This window comes from Corythoichthys intestinalis, chromosome 19 (genome assembly GCF_030265065.1).
Source record: "Corythoichthys intestinalis isolate RoL2023-P3 chromosome 19, ASM3026506v1, whole genome shotgun sequence".
In the NCBI taxonomy this organism is placed as follows: Eukaryota; Metazoa; Chordata; class Actinopteri; order Syngnathiformes; family Syngnathidae; genus Corythoichthys; species Corythoichthys intestinalis.
This window is the reverse complement of record NC_080413.1, coordinates 38,786,050-38,806,774: the sequence shown is the minus strand read 5'-3', so window position 1 is coordinate 38,806,774 and position 20,725 is coordinate 38,786,050. Positions and strand designations below refer to the sequence as shown.

At 40.4% G+C, this 20,725-nt stretch overlaps 1 protein-coding gene across 1 annotated transcript in view; it reads right to left on the bottom strand.

Moving 5' to 3' along the window:
* ddhd1b (DDHD domain containing 1b) overlaps positions 1 to 20,725 on the bottom strand; it is a 64,803-nt gene that overhangs the window by 42,624 nt on the left and 1,454 nt on the right. Inside the window, exons 2-5 of the mRNA XM_057822484.1 lie at positions 13,689 to 13,865; positions 13,292 to 13,420; positions 1,998 to 2,145; positions 1,810 to 1,919 (exon numbers count right to left, since the gene is read on the bottom strand). Of these exons, the coding sequence (XP_057678467.1) occupies positions 1,810 to 1,919; positions 1,998 to 2,145; positions 13,292 to 13,420; positions 13,689 to 13,865 (564 nt within the window). The remainder of the gene's footprint in view (positions 1 to 1,809; positions 1,920 to 1,997; positions 2,146 to 13,291; positions 13,421 to 13,688; positions 13,866 to 20,725) is intronic.

Below are 20,725 nucleotides of genomic sequence, written 5' to 3'. Positions count from 1 at the left end.
TGAAACCGTGACCCTGCCAACGTCATCCTCCAGTTGGGGATGCTAGAGCACTATAATGACAGGCAGGGGCTAAATGACAGATTAAAAAACTAATTTCTCGTCATCTGCTCTTTGCCAGATTGTTGTATATAGTCGAATCTAGGGCTGTCCCAAACGACTAATTTTCTCCCGATTAGTCAGCTGACTATTTTTACGATTAGTCGACTAATCTTATAATTTAAAAATTTTTATATTTTATTTTTACTAATTTAGCAATGAAATTTTTTTTTACGCTTGTCAATTCAAAACAACATTTTGGAACACTTAAATTCTTGATTAAAGTACAAATAAACAGATAAATAACAATTATAAATCACACATAAACAATGAGTTCAAATGCTGATAGAATTAACTTGTGCAAAAGAATGGAATGTAAACAGATTCAGAACACTGACTTCACCTTTCCAAAATGATTTAAAACAATTCTTAAAAAAATACCTAGCATTAATATTATAGTATACTGTAGTACTATATATAATAGTATTATAATAATTATTCATTGCCAATCAGAATTTTCATAAAGGGTGTCATTTTAAAGGCATTCTTAGTGTAGAATCTGAAGTATGTGGGATTAACGCCAGAAATCGTTATTTACGAATATGACGAACATTACATGCTTTTATTTTGAAATGTTCACCGGAAGTACGTTCGCTAAACCGCTAATTTAAGCTTTACACTCCGCAAAAAAGCACTTTTTGTCACTGCATGTGTTGTCAGTAATAGATATTTTTGCCTTTTGCAAATGCTGTTAACCAGCGATTTTTCATGTTTGAAGTGTCACCTTTTGACTGCAAGTTTTGGAGAAGGCTGCATGTTTTATAGTCGGCTAAAGTAGGTCGTCTTTTTTCCCCATTCACCTCAAAGTAGCAATGCTAACGTATATAGTGTTTAATATAGATGTTTTTTCTTATTTTGTATGTCTGAACTTTAATTCTACAGCGTGTTGATGAGAGAAAACCATCAGCACATATGCACAAATGTACACACTCGCGCGCAGCGATAAAACGCAACCGTGAAAATGACCGCCCTCATTTTTATTTACCACGCGATAAATGGACTTATTGCATATCGCGACAGGCTTAGCAACTTCAATAAAACATGTCATTAGTTAGTTAGACGGACTTACAATGTCCTGTTGTAATCATTCACGGCCGACGTGCAGCTAAGCTTGGCATTGAAGAGACAGGACACAACAGTGTACCCTCCTTTGTTTCTTTAAAAATAAGTCAATGTTTTGGACTCTGGTGCGCTTTTTTGGCTTTGTGCCGCTTTCCCCGCTTGCATACCAATCGTGCGACATTCTGAACTTTCCACGCATATATTTTTTTAACCCTTCATTAGCCGTCGACGGGATGTTGTGCTCGTCGACGGATTTACGTCATCGATGACGTCGACAATGTCGACTAGTCGGGACAGCTCTAGTCGAATCGTCTCAAAATATGGTTTTAATTCACATAATAATGCTATTTAAGATTTTTTTTATGCTGTCGCAGGCACTTTAAGGGTTGTTATTCTTGCAAAAGCAAACTACTAAATATTGATGTAATTTTCCTGTTGGAGTGCCCAGGTTTTTTCATCTGGCTTCTTTTGTTAAATAATTATTGCACTTCCCGTAACTTAAATATGACTGTTATTCTGCTACTTATTATATTTACAGTAAGGAAGCACATTTGTCTACAGTATCACTCACAGCTCTTTTCTTTCATTCAAGCCATTATGTTAAGGAGCATGAAAGACAAAGAGTTTTCCACTATATAGAGTGTCAAATACCTCCATCAAGAGCCAGTTTTGATCGCCATTCAACAGGAAGAAACTCAACATGCTCTGTAGTGCGATTAGGAAAGTGCTTATCCTCCATCTTTCTGGCAGCATCTCTCATCCTGCAAAATAAGTAAGTTACTGGCTCTTATAAATAATCTTGATTGAATAGTGTGTTGACTTCCAGTCAATTGTCCTACATGCTGGTGTTCCTAATGATCCGACCCTGGTCCATCTTCTGACCGATGCCATGCACCACAAACACAATGTGGGTGGTTTCAGGTGGAGTGTCCTCAGGTGCTGCCTCTTCTACATACCCTCTATGGAGACGTGTCCCACTGCTGGAAGCTGTGGATACAAAAGTACACATGAGATTCCAAGGTTGGGATTTACAGCTGTGTGAAGAACAGTTATAGATTTGGTGCACAATTACACATCATAATGAAAGAGATCGAACTCTTCGGTGTAAATGCCAGGCAGAAGTGGGTAGTAACACGCTACATTTACTCCATTACATTTACTTGAGTAAAATATTTGAGGAAAATGTAGTTCGAAGAGTAGTTTTACAATGCCATATTTCATACTTTTATCTGAATAGATTTGTGAAGAAGAAATGCTACTCTTTTGCTGCTACTTTGGGCTACACTCGAGACGCTACATTTTTCCTCTACATTCTACTCATTCGAGTAATAAATTTTTGCCGGACATTTCTACCAGTTTCACCAATGAGACGTCCCAACGATAATAACACGACTCCATTATTCCACAGTACAAAAGGTCATCGGCTGCCCCCTTCCTCCCTTGTCCACCAGCTACCACTCTCGGTGCTTAGGAAGGGCAAGGAGCATCGTCAAAGACTATACACACTAAGCCTGAACGATATATCGTTTAAACATCGCCATCGCGATGTGCGTGTGCGCAATAGTCCCATCGCAAGCACGTGCGATAGTTTTTCTTTTTTTTTGATCCACATACACCTCACTTTCTGGTCTGCGCACAGCCTCCTACCCTCCCTCTCCCAGCCTTTTGATCCTCTCAGTCACTGCGGCACAACAATGGCTTTGATCTGGCCAAAGAAGCAGACTTCACACGGGCATCTGTCAATCATCATTTAACTTGTTAAACAGTTGTAAGGAAGCCGCGCTGGAATGAATGTGTGTACTGTGGGGACGTTGGAGACATTTAAATGCCAGAAGTGATCATGAGGAGTTTGAAAGTTCTACATGTCACTTCAACGGTCACAGCTAAAGTAGATAAACAGAAGCATTTAATAAAGCCAAGCATTTATCTGCTACAGTACTTTATTCTTGTTCAAAAATGATTTGGTTGGACAGTTATGTTTAAAACTTATCATAATTATGAAATTTGAAGTGCTTAAGAACCATTTATTTATATACATTTTTTAAATCACTTTGGGGGGGAAGTTGGGGGGGGGGGGGGGGGGGAGTGAGAAAAAAACATGTTTATACATGGTTACCCAAAAAAAAGTTTACACTGCCATAATACAACTTAAATGCCATGTTTATTCAGCTTAGAATTAGAATTGAATCACAAATTATACATTATTGTAAAGAACATGTACAGTACACTCTATTTTTCAATGTGTCCTCCCTTAAGTGTCACAACAGCCTCCAGGCGCCTGCGGAACGCTTCTTTATGTAGGATGCTGTCATCTTTTCCCAAGATCTAACAATGGACCTCTCCAAGGCTGCCACAGAAGTTTGTGGCTTCTTACAGGCACTGTCCTCCACAGTTGCCCATATGCTATAATCCAGGGGATTGAGATCTGGACTCTGGGGTGGCCACATATCACCTTGTCAATCAACTATTTGGTCCGCACAGATCGGCACTTCCAGACCCAGGTTTTCGTGAGGCTGTTCCAATATCTTTCAGCTTCTTTTTAACTTTGTAGACTGCACATCTGGATATTCTCAGATTTGCTGCAATCTCAGTAGGTGTCAGACCGGCACGCAGCAATTCAGGTACAGCTAAAGTTTTCTTCATTTTCAGCAGAAGCACAGGAATTGTAGAGACGAGAGATTACCAGCTGCACTGAGTGACCTTAATGAATCACTTAAGCATGACAACCTATTTAGATATGTTTCAATGGCTTTTAAACAAGCAGTCAACTGAGTGTAAACTTTTTTTTGGGTCAACCTGTATGTATCTCTTTCCAATGCTAAATCTGAATAAATACATTGGGCAAAAAAAACACACACACAAAAAAAAAAAATTAAATGGGGGGGTGGGCTACTTCGTGGTTTTTAACTTATCGCGGCGGGTTCTGGTCCCCATTAACCGCGAAAAACAAGGGATGACTGTACACTGTGGTGATCTAAAGTCTTTCCAAACAGCTATTTAAGTCATCTTGTGAAAATATCTTGAAAAAAATATATATAATTTTTTTTTAATATCGCAATATAATATCGCAATATATCGTAAACCCCAAAAAAATCGCAGCAATAGTTTTTCCCAATATCGTTCAGGCCTAATACACACCCCAGCTTCCACCTCTTCAATCTGTTGCCCTCTGGTACAGGGCCCTAACAGCGAAAACAAACTTACTTGGAGACTGTTTTTTAACCTGTAACTATGCTCAACTCAAGTTTGCACTGAAACATCACTGTTATTGCACTGCTAATGCCACAACATTGTCACATGCATCCCACTGGGCAATATGTTCTCAGACATCTGTCGAAATTTGGGGACCACATAATCTGGGTACTGCCCATTTCCACAGTACCATTATAGCATTTTTGCACTATTACATCAATATCTATGCACAAACTGTCATTTGCACTGTCATATCGCAGGACATGCAATTTTTTTTTTTTTTTTTTTGAATACATAAAATTTTGTTTTGCGTCAAAAAAGCAGCTAGTGTGCAGAGATGTTGCCTCCTGCATCCCTTTTACATATATCAATCTTCATAATTCACAGAGGAAGCCCCTTAGCCCAGAGTAAACTGTGCCTATGTCTACACTAGGATGGACAATGGCCTTAAACGTGAAATTAGTTAGACTATACAGCATGTTGGCTACATTAGTATGCCTATTATCCGGATTAGTTGTCAGACAAATAATTTAGGCGGGTGATATTACCAGCTGCTTAATACGGACTGCTGTCTCCGTACAACAATCGGATACTACTACGTCATGTCGTCGCCATTTTTAGTGCGGCACGACGGCATCGTAAACAATGGAGGCGGGCGATCACGACGTGGCATTCCCGCCCTTTTCTTTCCCACATATTCTTCTTGAACCTTCAAACTACGTCTCAATAATATGCTTCAATCCAGTGCTCATTTGTGGTCCTCCCATCGCGGATGACGCGCAGATGATTTTTTTTACAGAGCTTGTCTCCTGCGTTGTTTCCGATCAGTTAGCTGCGGGGCTGGCCCTCCCAACTTGATGCCGATCGAACATGAGTATATAAAGATGCGTAGAGGAAAATTAAACCCCGAAAAGTGAACTGCGTGGTACCCCCAGTCAAAGAGGCAGTTCAGTTTTTTTCCATGACATTTCTGCCTGTCAAAACTGTCGCCACTTCCAGAATCGCCACTGTTGTGCACAAAGCACCACACCATATGCTGCTATTTGTTATTTTCCAAGTGGTGAGAGCGCAGTTGAGCATCGACTGTAACATCCCAAGTAACATGTCAGGCATTCGTTGTTTTCCAAACCTTTATTTCAATTACAACTCCGCGACTGCTCGTAAAAGCCCAGCGTGCTCTCCCTTCACTCTCACTCCTGTGTGATGCGTCCAATTGCGTTCATGAAAAAAAGACAGTGATCACAAAATAATGACAGTCTAGAAAGTGCAGTAATTTCTAAATCTGCCGCCGGCGAGTAATGAGTTTCCGGTTCAGAGATGAACCCCGCGGACGATGACGTAACATATGAGGCTGCTCCTTTATAAGCATCCGTAGTTTGCGCGAATGCAGGCGTACCTTGCAGAAGCGGGGGGGCCTTAAACGCACCTTAAACGTAAGTGTGGACAGGTATAAAAAGTCGGCTAAATATTCTGGAGAAAATTATCTGTCCTAGTGTACACGTAGCCTGTATTATATGAATACAATGTGGTCATGGTGAGTCAACCAAAGTCTTCCCAAACAAAGCTATTAAAGTCATCTGGTGAAAATTCTTCTAGTTTTAATATTGCAATGTATATTGGAATATATCGCAAACCCCCAAAAAGTTGCAGTGTAAGTTCTTTCCAATATCATTCAGCCCGGATTACCCTTACATCACCACTTGCTGCTAGTCACTTATTCACTACATTCCCAATCTGTGTACACTGTAACCTGTGTTTATTAGACTTACTGTATTTTTGCTTTTTTTTTACGTGGTGCACAGCTTTAAATCTTGTTGTATTCTGTACAATGACATGAAAGGCTTTCTGTTCTCTTCTATTCAATTCACTTTTAACTATTCTATTCTACCAATCAGATCCAACAATACAGTCAGATGACCACACAAAAACTTTCAGTCGGAATTCCTACGCTAACGCTGGCCTATTCAATCACAGGGTTTCTTTGAAGCGCAGAAAAAAATTAACTATATGATATACACTCACCGGCCACTTTATTAGGTACACCTGTCCAACTGCTCATTAACACTTAATTTCTAATCAGTCAATCACATGGCGGCAACTCAGTGCATTTAGGCATGTAGACATTGTTTAAGACAATCTCCTGCAGTTCAAACCGAGCATCAGTATGGGGATGCAAGGTGATTTGAGTGACTTTGAACGTGGCATGGTTGTTGGTGCCAGAAGGGCTGGACTGAGTCTTTCAGAAACTGCTGATCTACTGAGATTTTCATGCACAACCATCTCTAGAGTTTACAGAGAATGGTCCGAAAAAGAAAAAATATCCAGTAAGCGGCAGTTCTGTGGGCGGAAATGCCTTGTTGATGCCAGTGGTCAGAGGAGAATGGCCAGACTGGTTCGAGAAGATAGAAAGGCAACAGTGACTCAAATAACCACCCGTTACAACCAAGGTAGGCAGAAGAGCATCTCTGAACGTACAGTACGTCGAACTTTGAGGCAGATGGGCTACAGCAGCAGAAGACCACGCCGGGTGCCACTCCTTTCAGCTAAGAACAGGAAACTGAGGCTACAATTTGCACAAGTTCATCGAAATTGGACAATAGAAGATTGGAAAAACGATGCCTGGTCTGATGAGTCTCGATTTTTGCCGCGACATTCGGATGGTAGGGTCAGAATTTGGCGTCAACAACATGAAAGCAAGGATCCATCCTGCCTTGTATCAACGGTTCAGGCTGGTGGTGGTAGTGTAATGGTATGGGGCTCTGCACTCTAGAGACGAAAGCTAGTCCTAGCTATAGCCAGGTAGTGGCAGGGCCCGCAGGTCGTGCTTGCAGTAGTAGGATTGCTAGCGCAGTTAGCCCCCCAGCGAGCCCCGTGCAGCCGGGGGAAATTAAGGACGGATTTGTGACTGTACGGGGGAAGCGCAGTGGTAAACGCACAACCTTAGTGCACCAGCAGCTTCACGTCAGCAATAGGTTTGCCCCCCTCAGCGACACACCGTCTGAACCAGACACTCTCGTAATTGGAAGCTCCATAGTTGGAGACGTGAAGCACCCGGCGGTGTCTGTCAGGTGTTACCCAGGGGCCAGAGTCGGTGACATCGAAGGAAACCTCAGGCTCTTAAAGCAGAGTAGGAAGAGGTTCCGCCGTATCGTGATTCACGCAGGCGGTAACGACGCCCGGCGGAGACAGTCTGAGGTGCTTAAATTAAACGTAGCCTCGGTGTGTAAACTTGCTAAGTCGATGGCGGACACCGTAGTTTTCTCTGGTCCTCTGCCTAATTTGGTCAATGATGAGATGTACTCTAGATTCTCATCATTTAACCGCTGGTTGTCTAGATGGTGCCCAGAAAACGATATAGTCTTTGTTGATAACTGGCACGCGTTTTGGGGCAAGTCCAGGCTCATGCGCCGAGACGGCATTCATCCGACTTGGGACGGTGCTGCTCTCTTAACTCGAAATTTGGCCGCCAAACTAAGTCTCCCAAAGTGACACTTCAGAGTGGGGGCCCGGGCGCAGTGTTGTAGTGTAAAACACAACTCTGTTAGTAGTGACCACTCGCCTCTTTCCGAGCTTTCACAAATCCAAAATTCAGGACAGAAGATAGAGACTGTGTCCGTGCCTCTTATAGTGAACAGGGGAAAACAGAGTACTATGGGAACGAGACCAAAGAATTTAATACATATAGCCCCTGATAGCAGTGAAAATAAAATAGCTCTTAATAAATATATAAAATGCGGATTATTAAACATCAGGTCAATCTCGCCCAAATCTCTGTTAGTTAATGACTTAATTGGGGATTATAATATTCATATTTTGGCCCTGACTGAAACTTGGCTTCAGCAGGATGACTTTGTTAGACTTAATGAATCCACACCCCCAAGTCACGTGAATTTTCACACAGCTAGAAGCACGGGCCGTGGAGGGGGGGGTGGCAGTAATATCACACTCTTGTTTAGGTATGAGCCCAAAAAGTCAATCTAATTACATTTATAACTCCTTTGAAAGCCTAGCACTATCAATTATAGACGCTAACTGGAAGAACCAAAAACCAGTTCTTTTCATAGTGGTTTACCGTCCCCCTGGTCCCTACTCACAGTTTTTGTTAGATTTCTCTGACTTTTTATGTAGTATTTTGCTAAGCTGGGATAGAATTATAATTGTAGGGGATTTTAATATACATGTTGACGATGAAGGTGACTCCCTTGGTAAGGCCTTTAATGACCTACTAGATGGGACTGGCTTCATTCAAAATGTAAATAAACCAACTCACAGTCACAAGCACACCCTGGACTTGATTTTAACCTACGGTACGGAGATTAGTGATCTTAGCGTCCATCCCCACAACCCCATACTGTCTGATCATTTTCTAATTACCTTTCAGTTTGTGCTTCAAGATAATCCGCCACTAGTGACTAGAACTCAGATGAAAAGGACATTAGGTGATCGCTCTGTTTCAGAGTATAAACAGATAATTCAGCCTATATTTGCCTCCATGTCATCTAATTATGAAGGAATAATGTCCGGCCTTGCTGTTAATGACGAGTTTGTTGATCGTGTTATGTTTACGCTTCGTACTACCCTTGATGTCGTCGCTCCCTCCAAATTTCAGTTTGTCAAGCCGAGACGAGCCTCTCCCTGGTATAATGCTGAAACACGCTCTCTTAAACAATCGACACGTAAATTAGAAAGACTTTGGCGCCGTTCCAACACAGAGCACACCCTCTCTGCCTGGAAACACAGCTTAGTGACATATAAGCAGGCCTTGCGTACGGCTAAAACCAGATATTACTCATCCTTAATAGAGGAAAACAAAAATAATCCTAGGTTTCTGTTCAGCACTGTAGCAAGGCTGACAAACAGTCACAGCTCAATAGAACCTTATATCCCAACCACCCTTGGCTGTGATGACTTCCTAAATTTTTTTAACAATAAAATCGCAACTATTAGAAATAAAATAAATGAATCACTTCCAGTTATTAGATCTGATAAAGTGCAGACAAAGAATTCGGAATCTCCTATAAACCCCTCTAAAATATTAAATAACTTCACCACTGTAGACCAAATTGATGTAATTTCAATTATAATGTCCTCCAAACCATCAACGTGCCTCCTCGACCCAATCCCAACCAAACTTTTTAAAGAGACCCTGCCTCTAACTATTGACACTATCTTAGATATAATAAATACCTCATTAGTTACTGGCTACGTGCCGCAGTCCTTTAAATATGCAGTTATTAAACCGCTCTTGAAAAAACCTACTCTTGATCCTGAAATTTTGGCCAATTATAGACTTATTTCTAACTTACCATTTCTCTCCAAAGTCCTTGAAAGAGTGGTAATTAAACAGCTCTGTCAGCACCTACAGGACAATAGTTTATTTGAACAGTTCCAGTCTGGCTTTCGAGCTCATCATAGCACTGAAACCGCATTAGTTAAAGTAACTAATGACTTGTTACTTGCCGCTGACGTTGGATTAGTCTCGATCCTGGTTCTGTTGGACCTGAGCGCAGCCTTTGACACAATCGACCATAATATCTTATTGCAGAGATTAGAATGTGACATAGGCATTAGAGGAGCAGTCCTCTGCTGGTTTAAATCATATTTATCTAATAGGTACCAGTTTGTCAATGTAAACCAACAATCATCATCGTACTCTAGAGTTAGTTATGGTGTGCCGCAAGGATCTGTCCTCGGGCCCATCTTGTTTACGCTGTATATGCTTCCTCTAGGTAATATCATCAGAAAACATAGCATTAACTTTCATTGTTACGCTGACGACACACAACTGTATTTATCAATTAAACCTGAGCAGGTCAGGCAAGTAGAAAAACTAAGCGCCTGCGTCCGAGATATAAATACCTGGATGAGCACTAACTATCTTCTGCTTAACCCTGAAAAGACAGAAGTCCTTATAATAGGCCCGAAAAGTGTTAGAGACTCTTTAGCTGCCCAGATAGTCACTCTGGACAATGTAAGTGTAGCCTCCAGCACCACAGTTAAAAACCTAGGAGTTTTATTTGACCCTGACTTATCGTTTAAAGCACACATTAAACAAACCTGTAGAACGGCTTTCTTTCACCTGCGCAACATCGCCAAAATTAGAAATATTTTATCTAAAAGCGATGCAGAAAAATTAATTCACGCGTTCGTTACATCGAGATTGGATTACTGTAACTCCCTACTTGCAGCTTGTCCTAAAAGCTCTCTAAAAGGTCTTCAGCTAGTCCAAAACGCAGCAGCAAGCCTTTTAACAGGAACCAATAGAAGAGAGCACATCACCCCTGTGCTCCAGGCACTTCACTGGCTTCCAGTCGAGTTTAGAATTAAATTTAAAATACTTCTTCTTACATTTAAGACCATTAATGGGTTGGGGCCACCCTATCTCACCGATGCTCTGGTTCCATACCGCCCCAACAGAACACTCCGATCTCAGAATGCAGGTCTACTGGTAGTTCCCAGGGTTCATAAAAGTACTGTCGGAGCTAGAGCCTTTAGCCACCAAGCCCCTGTTTTATGGAATCAGCTTCCAGCTAGTATTAAAGAAGCCGAGACAGTCTGCACATTTAAGATTAGATTAAAAACGTTCCTATTCGACAAAGCTTATGGTTAGGCTAGTTGAAGTCGGAGTAGACTCACAGTTTAGTCTAAGCTGCACTAGAAGCTATAATGCTGGGGGCAGTACAGCCGCTGAGTTCTATCTCCTTTTCTTACTCTACCTACCACTTGTCTTACTTTATTTCTATTTTCCAATGTCAATATCTAGTTGTCTAGTCTCTTCATCACTAGTCACCCGGTGTCCCCTTTCCCCCCTCCCCTCTGGGGAGGGGCTATTTTTCAGCTGCAGCCTCCTGACTGTCCGGACCCCTGGCTGGATAGACATCCTCGCTGCTACCCCCGTCTCATCTGACTAGAGGGACTTCTTCTTGCACCTTCACTCCACTGTATTTTTACGGACTATAATTTCGCTTGCTAATTCCCATTAGCCGTTCTGGGGTTCCTGTCTATCCGTCCTGGGAGTGGATCTCTCCTGACTGTGGTACTCCCCAAGGTTTCTCATTTTTCTCCCAATTGACTCTGGAGTTTTTGGAGTTTTTCCTTGGAGGGTCTTAAGGATAGGGGATACCCAGGACTTGAACTGCATCTATTCATCTTTGTTGCTTCATTTCTAATTGTGTATCATATTGCCTCTGTAAAGCCCTTTGAGACTTCTGTTGTGATTGAGGGCTATACAAATAAAATTGAATTGAATTGAATTGAATATTTTCTTGGCACTCTTTGGGCCCCTTGGGACCAATTGAGCATCGTTGGAACGCCACAGCCTACCTGAATATTGTTGCTGACCATGTCCATCCCTTTATGACCACAATGAACCCAACTTCTGATGGCTACTTTCAGCAGGATAATGCGCCATGTCATTAGGCTGGAATCATCTCAGACTGGTTTCTTGAACATGACAATGAGTTCACTGTACCTAAATGGCCTCCACAGTCAACAGATCTCAATCCAATAGAGCATTTCTGTGATGTGGTGGAACGGGAAATTCGCATCATCGATGTGCAGCTGACAAATCTGCACCAACTGTGTGATGCCATCATGTCAATATGGACTAAACTCTCTGAGGAATGCTTCCAGCACCTTGTTAAATCTATGCCACGAAGAATTGAGGCAGTTCTGAAGGTAAAAGAGGGTCCAACCCGTTACTAGCATGGTGTACCTAATAAAGTGGCCGGTGAGTGTAGAGTCAACTAGGAATGCAGCTATCGATTATTTTAGTCGTCGATTAATCAATGAACTAGTTAGTTCGAATAATCTAGTAATTGGATAAGGAACAGAAAAAATTAAAATATCTGAGCTGAGCCTCAAACGGTATACAAAAATTAGTAAATGAGGATCTACGTACAACAAAAGAACAATTAGCTAAATTACATAGCAAACGTCCGCGAGCTTAAATGCTATAAAATGGAAATTTTTTTTTTTTTTACAATGCTCTCTAAAAAATGGTTAAAACACATATTCCCACAAAAAAAAAACTAAATTACAAAGGCATTAAAAAAAAACATCAGCTCAAACAAAAACTTAGGTTAAGTTGGTCTTAACAAGGAGCAGCTGGATTCAGCTATGTAAAAGTTATGTCATATTCACTTTTGCCACCAGAGGGCAGTGTATCCAACCAAATCAATAAAACTCATTGCAAACACTTTCAAAACAGACCATTGCAATGACACTTTAATTAAACGAATACTCAAAGCAGCAAAATTTAATTCAAATCTTTTTGCTAATCAAATTACTCGAATTAAACGATTAATCGTTGCAGCACTAGAGTCAACATTACTCGAACGCACGGATTTCAACCTCTTTCCCAGTTTTTGTTGGCACCAGCAAAGGAGATATGATCGTTTTAATTTCATGGTAGGAAATATCTTTTCTCCACTCCAGGGCACTCATGCTTTTTGGACGGATGATGTTTCATTTCTGAAGAATGTTCTGGTTGGAATTCAGAGATTTTTGTGTATTTTTCTGGCCTAATATGGTCACGTAATTGGTTATAGTACAGCATAATACTACTAATAATAGGTCGTATACATGGCATTGCGCTGTGAAAGTATACCATTGTTAAAAAAATGTTTTAAAAACTTTTAACTTTTAACTTGAGTTTTTTTTTTTTCACTGAATACTTTTTTACTTCTACTTCAGTAAACTTTTGGTAGGACTAATTTTACTTGAGGAAAATCTTTGGCTACTCTACACACCTCTGTACGAAAGACAGCTGATTGGTAGACACATAATCAATCAGTCAATATGCTCATGACAAGAACAAGACACACCAAGGAATTAGAACACAGGGGAACAAATCAAACCAACCCAAAACACAGACCAGGACAACATGTCCTTCAAGTCATCCTGCAAATTACGTAAATGTATTGCAAGATTTTCCATGTACCTTTAGAGAAGCCCAGTTTCTGAGTGACAGTTCGTGCAATCTTAGAAGTGGTAGCATCGCTGTACAGGTACACCAAATCAACACTGTGCCAGTCAACATGGCTGCGGCTCAGCTTCAAACTGTGAATAGCTGATAGAAAAAGACACAGTAAACAGCCAGTTCATCCATTGATCAATAGTTTTTAAGTGTTTGTGCAAACATGTCACAGGAAATGAAAAGCAAAAGTACTTAACTTTACTTATCCATGCCAATATATCAACTAAATGCTCCATATCAAAATTATAAATTAAACTCTTTAATTTTGATAAATGACATTAGTACTTTAATCAATGCAAAAAAAAATATCATGCACCGTTGTTACAAGGCATCCTAGATTAAATCAACTTCACTTTCTTACCATCTTTGCTGTCAACTGTGGTGGTCACCGCTTCCATTTCATAGGTGTCCCTCATTTGTTGACCTCGGAAACGTGTTAAGTGCTCTTGCTCGATCATGTCACTCTCATCTTCCTCCAAAGGAAGCCAGGTTCCATCAATGAACCACAGGCCTCTCATCACAGGAATACGATCTTGCTCTGGGTGAAAATAAAAATTATACTTTCAATTTGAAATCCATATTCTTCCGACGTCATCACTAGGACTGCAAATTATATTTTTCTCAATCATTGCGATAATGGCATGTACAAAATTTAACAAGGCTGAATCTAGCTGCTCCCTGTTAACCAACATAAGGTAAGTTTTTGTTTGAGCTAATGTTTTTTTATGTATTCGTCATTTAGTTTATAGGTATATTTAGCGGTTTCTTGTGGGAATATGTGTTCGACCAATTGGTTAAGAGAATTGAATAAAAAACAAAAAGTTAGCATCTTATAGCATTTAAGCTGTAGACTTTTGTTATGCAAGTTAGCGAATTGTTCTTTTGTTGTACTTAAATCCTCATTTGTTTATTTCTTTTTTTATACCATTTGAGGCTAAGCTCAAGTATTTTAATTTATTTTTTAATGAATGTGCAATTCTGCATTGTTTGAATGAACACACTGGAATTTTATTTTGTATTCACATTTAATGCTCTTTTGAGAGTGAACTCTTGGCAACTCAAAATAAATGTTACCATAAGCATAAACACTTTCTTTGTTTTACAATCGATTATTTGAACTAACTAATTGATTGGTTCATCGATTAGTTAAATAAAATGGAGAGTACTTACAGTGGGGCAAATAAGTATTTAGTCAACCACCAATTGTGCAAGTTTTCCTACTTGAAAAGATTAGAGAGGCCTGTAATTGTCGACATGGGTAAATCTCAACCATGAGAGACAGAATGTGGGAAAAAAAACAGAAAATCACATTGTTTGATTTTTAAAGAATTTATTTCCAAATTAGAGTGAAAATAAGTATTTGGTCACCTACAAACAAGTAAGATTTCTGGCTGTCAAAGAGGTCTAACTTCTTCTAACGAGGTCTAACGAGGCTCCACGCGGTAACAAATTTATATTATTGCACCCCTGCAATTTTTAAAAAAAAAACCAATTTCCAATAACACAGTGAGAATACAGTATATATTAATAGATCAAGTACACCCATTTAAACACTATAAATTTTTACTCTTAAATTCAAAAATACTTTTAAACAAATCACAACTAAAAACAATAGACTAGGGATGGGAATTGATAGGATTTTTACGATTCCGATTCCATTATCGATATTGCTTAACGATTCAATTCTTTATCGATTCTCTTATCGATTCTAATTTGGGGGGAAAGAACAACAAACGTTTTGATTGGCATCGAGTTTGTTTAATCAGAACTCACAACCTTACAAACTCACAACGAGATCAAAAGAGGCCCAAAGCCTCAATGTTAACTGTGGCAATAAGTGGCAAATACACAAGAATGTGTAACATTTTATTGAAACATTTATCTAATAGAAATAAAAAATATTGGTATATATTGGCAGATAGGTTGTTGTTCTGCGTTTGGCAATATGTGTTAAAGCAGGGGTCCCCAAACTTTTTCCTGTGAGGGCCACATAACTTTTCCCTTCTCTGATGAAGGGCCGGGGTCAGTTTGTAACAAAAAAAGTGTGACGATTGCAGAAGTGCATAAATGTAAAAAATTATTGTTTTTCAGAAAGCCACAATCAAATAACCCTTTCTGGATTCTTCACGGAATGAAAGTAAATAAAATAAAAATAATAATAAAATAATAATAATTAATAATAAAAACACTATTAATTAAATAGATAATAACCAAACAACCCTCTCTGAATTCTTCAAGGAAAAAGGCCAGGAAATAAATAACACGATTGAGAAAAAAAAAAAAATCAAAATGGCCGGACCAAATGTGGAGGCGGGCCGTATTTCGGCCGCGGGCCGCAGTTTGGGCACCCGAAGAAATGCCGCATCCAAGCGAGTGAACGAGCGAAGTGAGAGAGGGAAACACTTCTACGAGCCTACGTTCTTTGTTAATGTTAATATCTACAGAGGCAACGCCTGTATGTATAATCTTTTGTGTTGTTGTGTTTCCACTCGCGATCGGACACTTAAAGAGCATACGACACCAGAAAAAAAGTCTTAAATGGCATTATTATGTGAATTAGAATCATATTTTGAGACGATTCGACCATATACAACAATTTAGCAAAGTGCAGATGACGAGAAATTAGTCTTTTAATCTGCCGGTTAGCCACACCTACAATTATAGGGCTTTAGCGTCCCCAACAGGTGGATGACGTCAGCGGTAGACTAGGCTCATCGGTTTTACTATTCAGCCCATTGAGGGGGAATTGTTCAGAACGAGGAAAACGAGACGAAGAGAGCTGCAAAATGTCATTGTTTCAGTCTCTCTACTCCCAATAATTTTACAGGATATTCTTTTTATCCAAGTATTTTCCCCAATAGCTATATAAATGGCTTGAGAAGGACCAGTCAGCCCGTCGAGGGGGAACTATTCACAATGAGGAAAACGCGACGAAGAGAGCGGCAAAATGTCATTGTTTCTGTCTCTTTACTTCAATATTTTTACAGGATATTCTTTTTACCCAAGTACTTTCCCCAATTGCTAAATAAATGGCATGGTCATGACAAGTAACTTGTGCTAAATGGAATATAAAATAATAAAAATCAATTTATTCAAGACGACATGGCAAAATTACTCCATAATGGTCAAAACAGTCGACTTTACCTTTACTGTCACACCTGCCGAACGATATTTTATGACACCTAAATCGGACATATGTCATTTCCCTTCCCCGGCTTCGGAGAATGTAAACAGACCAGAAGGAGTGACAGCTAGCCGACATGCTAACCCGAACCGAGGGATGTTTCAAAGTCTTCGAAGTGGAAAATCACACATAACTAGCCTGGATTATTTGACATGACGACCCGGTTGTCGAGTTTCTTTGCGGATCGGCAAACCGCCCGGCGGAGAGCAATTTACAGTTCGTTCCCTGGAGGAGGGTGGCTGGGATTGTTGTGTAGCTAACGTGCTAACAGCTAACTGCTAATGAGCGTGAGGATAGCTTTTTACATGCCTATCAATGATCAAACGTTAAGTAGTCCTTTATTTAAAGGAATTTTATAGTGTTTACTTTGTAATCACTGTATTCGTATTTGACATAATACAAAACAAGATGTTTACTCACTTCCTTGTAAGTCCAATGGTCCCACAGTAAATATCCACGGTGAATGGGAACCTTTTGAAACTCCAAAAAGGCGCATACGCCTCTCCCGCATACAGAATGATTTTTCTGCAGCCGTTTGGCTGGCGTGATGCAAAAAATAAAAGTATTAATCCGCAAAATCAGCTGAATCCTTCATCCTCATACACAACAGTACACTGTAGCGTGAAGAGGACGTCTTCTACCGTACACGTCACAGCGCCCTCCTCCTCAATGCGAGACCGAAGCCGGAAGTCACTCATTTTCCTGGCGCGGGATTCAAAAAACTAAATAAATATAGCGATCGCTTCCACACACATCCAAGCGGTCCATATCATTCAGGAGCATAAAATACCGCGTGTATTATGAAATAAACATGCTTTTTCGTGTCACAAGCACTTTAAATCCAGTTGTGTAGTGGTTTGAACGATGTGCTAATGCTAGCGAACGAATGCTAACCATACTGTTATTAGCAGCTAATCATCGCTGATTTACGTTGATGCAAAGCTGTTTGTTATTGGGGACGAAATTGATTTGTTTCATTTCTATTTTTAGTTTCACTCTTCAAGTGATGGTTGAATAAAGTCAGCAAATTATACCAACGTCTTCTGTATCGTCATTTCGGAGTTTAGCTAGCTGTATAGCTGTCTCGGTGAGTACAGTGCAGTCTATTCCCTCCCGATGCAGTTATCTCCACCTTGCAATGACTGCAAGTCGCTTTGTTGAAATTTTTCCTCGTGAAATGAAGACACACTTTTTGAACCTACGTGCTGTCATTGCTATGTTTATGGCTGCAATGCTCGTGCTTCCCGTCGTAACCTTTCATTTTCACACTCTTTCCTGGTGAAGTGTAGTCCAACTTTGGAGCGAGTGGTTCTTGGCGCCATGCTAGTTTGATGCGTCTGGACAACAAGACACGTCACGACGCAATATGCGTCTTTAGGAATCGTTAAAGGGATCGTTAAGGCTTTTTCATTGTGATGTCGAGGCCTCGAAACACTCGGAACCGGTTCCGAATTGGAATCGGATTTCGATTCCCATCCCTACAATAGACCATGCCTCTTAAGTAAAAGACAACAATATTAATACCTCACAGAAACACAGAATAAATCAAATGTGTTTTTCAAGAAAAAAAAGATAAAATTGCACTTAATAACTTAAGCATTTAGGCAAATGAAAACTTTCCCCCTCATAGCTTCTGCTATTGTGTTCCATAGGGATGCAATGATACAGTTAAGTCACTGTTCGGTACGATTTTTGATACGGGGGACACGATTTTCGATAAGATTCAATACATTTAATGCTCTGAAAAAAAAAAAAAAAATTGTATTTTTTTGTTTCTTTTTTTTTTTGCTAATGAGCAAAAAATTAAATTGCCATTATATAAACATGTATTTTAATGCATAATATTTATGTGCTTACTTCTTACTGATCTGAAGAAATTTTGTATAAAAGTGCTGAGAACAATCTTTACTGTTTGTAAAGTGAGGCGACACTGACACTGTTGATTGCTACAGCTCTCTTAGCAGCTAGGTTTACTCCATGAGCAAGACATCCTATTTGTGGTCCGAATCCATCTGCGTCACGTACTGAATTAACAATATTTGCAGCATTATCTATAGTCACTGGTATGGATTGATTTGGCCTTCTTAACTTCCATTCAGTCATGGTGGTTTATAATTCATCGATGTAGTATATGGACTACGTGTCCCATAATCACTCTGGGCTCACGTAGCCATGGCACGGGACTAGCACATCTAGTTTGCTATTTCATGATATCTATAGTGTGTGCGCGCATAAAAAACTTTGCAAACGCCATATTCACGTCTGCTCATTACTGCACAACACCAGCATATGACAATCGACTTTCATAAACAGGACAAGTTTGAAGCACAGTGCTCTTTATACTCAATGTTCATCATGTCAGCTGGCTGTTGTCAAAGTGAGGTTGTTCGTAGCAGCCAAGTCAGTAACAATGTTTTGGCGGACTTGGTTGTAAATATCCAGTTTTGTGCCGAAAAATAGCCGCCCCGCGCGAAAGGCCACCCCTGACGGGAGCGCCCACACGTCAACAACACCGGCACGGCGGAGATGGTCCGCAGTCAATCCGGAGCACTGACGCGGCCAGTATATGTTGAAAAATAGGATATAATGGGAACGATTGGCTCCGGCGCTATTTTTTGCTGGAACGAAGATGCATTTTGCATAGTTGGTAACAAGGAATCCGAACTTTTAACAGCACGTCTGCCGCACGCGCGCACGCATGTGCACGCGAGGCGATAAATCGCAGCGGAAAAATTACAGCCTTCATTTTTATTTATCGTGCGATAAATGAAATTATTGCATATTGCGACAGGCTTAATTAATATTATAATATACTGTGACCTATTACACGACCATATTAGGCCCCCCAAAAAATCATCGGTATAAAAGACACCTGTCCACAAGCTCAGCCAGTCACACTCCGAACTCCACTATGGCCAAGACCAAAGAGCTGTCGAAGGACACCAGAGACAAAATTGTAGACTTGCACCAGGCTGGGAAGACTGAATCTGCAATAGGTAAAACGCTTGATGTAAAGAAATCAACTGTGGGAGCAATTATTAAAAAATGGAAGACATACAAGACCATTGATAATCTCCCTCGATCGGGGGCTCCATGCAAGATCTCACCCTGTGGCGTCAAAATGATAACAAGAACGGTGAGCAAAAATCCCAGAACCACATTGGGGGACCTAGTGAATGATCTACAGAGAGCTGGGACCACAGTAACAAAGGCTACTATTGTATCAGTAACACAATGCGCCGCCAGGGACTCAGATCCTGCTCTGCCAGACGTGTCCCTCTGCTGAAGCCAGTACACGTCCAGGCCCGTCTGCAGTTCGCTAGAGAGCATTTGGATGATCCAGAAGAGGACTGGGAGAATGTGTTATGGTCAGATGAAACCAAAATAGAACTTTTTGGTAGAAACACAGGTTCTTGTGTTTGGAGGAGAAAGAATACCGAATTGCATTCGAAGAATACCATACCCACAGTGAAGCATGGGGGTGGAAACATCATGCTTTGGGGCTGTTTTTCTGCAAAGGGACCAAGACGACTGATCAGTGTAAAGAAAAGAATGAATGGGGCCATGTATCGAGAGATTTTGAGTGAAAATCTCCTTCCATCAGCAAGGGCATTGAATATGAGATGTGGCTGGGTCTTTCAGCATGACAATGATCCCAAACACACAGCCAGGGCAAGAAAGGAGTGGCTTCGTAAGAAGCATTTCAAGGTCCTGGAGTGGCCTAGCCAGTCTCCAGATCTCAACCCCTTAAAAAATCTGTGGAGGGAGTTGAAAGTCCGTGTTGCCCAACGACAGCCCCAAAACACCACTGCTGTAGAGGAGATCTGCAGGGAGGAACGGGCCAAAATACCAGCAACAGTGTGTGAAAAGCTTGTGAAAAGTTACAGAAAACGTTTGGCCTCCGTTATTGCCAACAAAGGGTACATAACAAAGTATTGAGATGAACTTTTGGTATTGACCAAATACTTATTTTCCACCATGATTTGCAAATAAATTATTTAAAAATCAAACAATGTGATTTTCTGGGTTTTTATCCACATTCTATCTCTCATGGTTGAGGTTTACCCATGTTGACAATTACAGGCCTCTCTAATCTTTTCAAGTAGGAGAACTTGCACAATTTGTGGTTGACTAAATACTTATTTGCCCCACTGTAGGTTATGTTTACGCTGAAGCCCTTTAGTTGAATAAATGCACACAGAACTGCACCATTG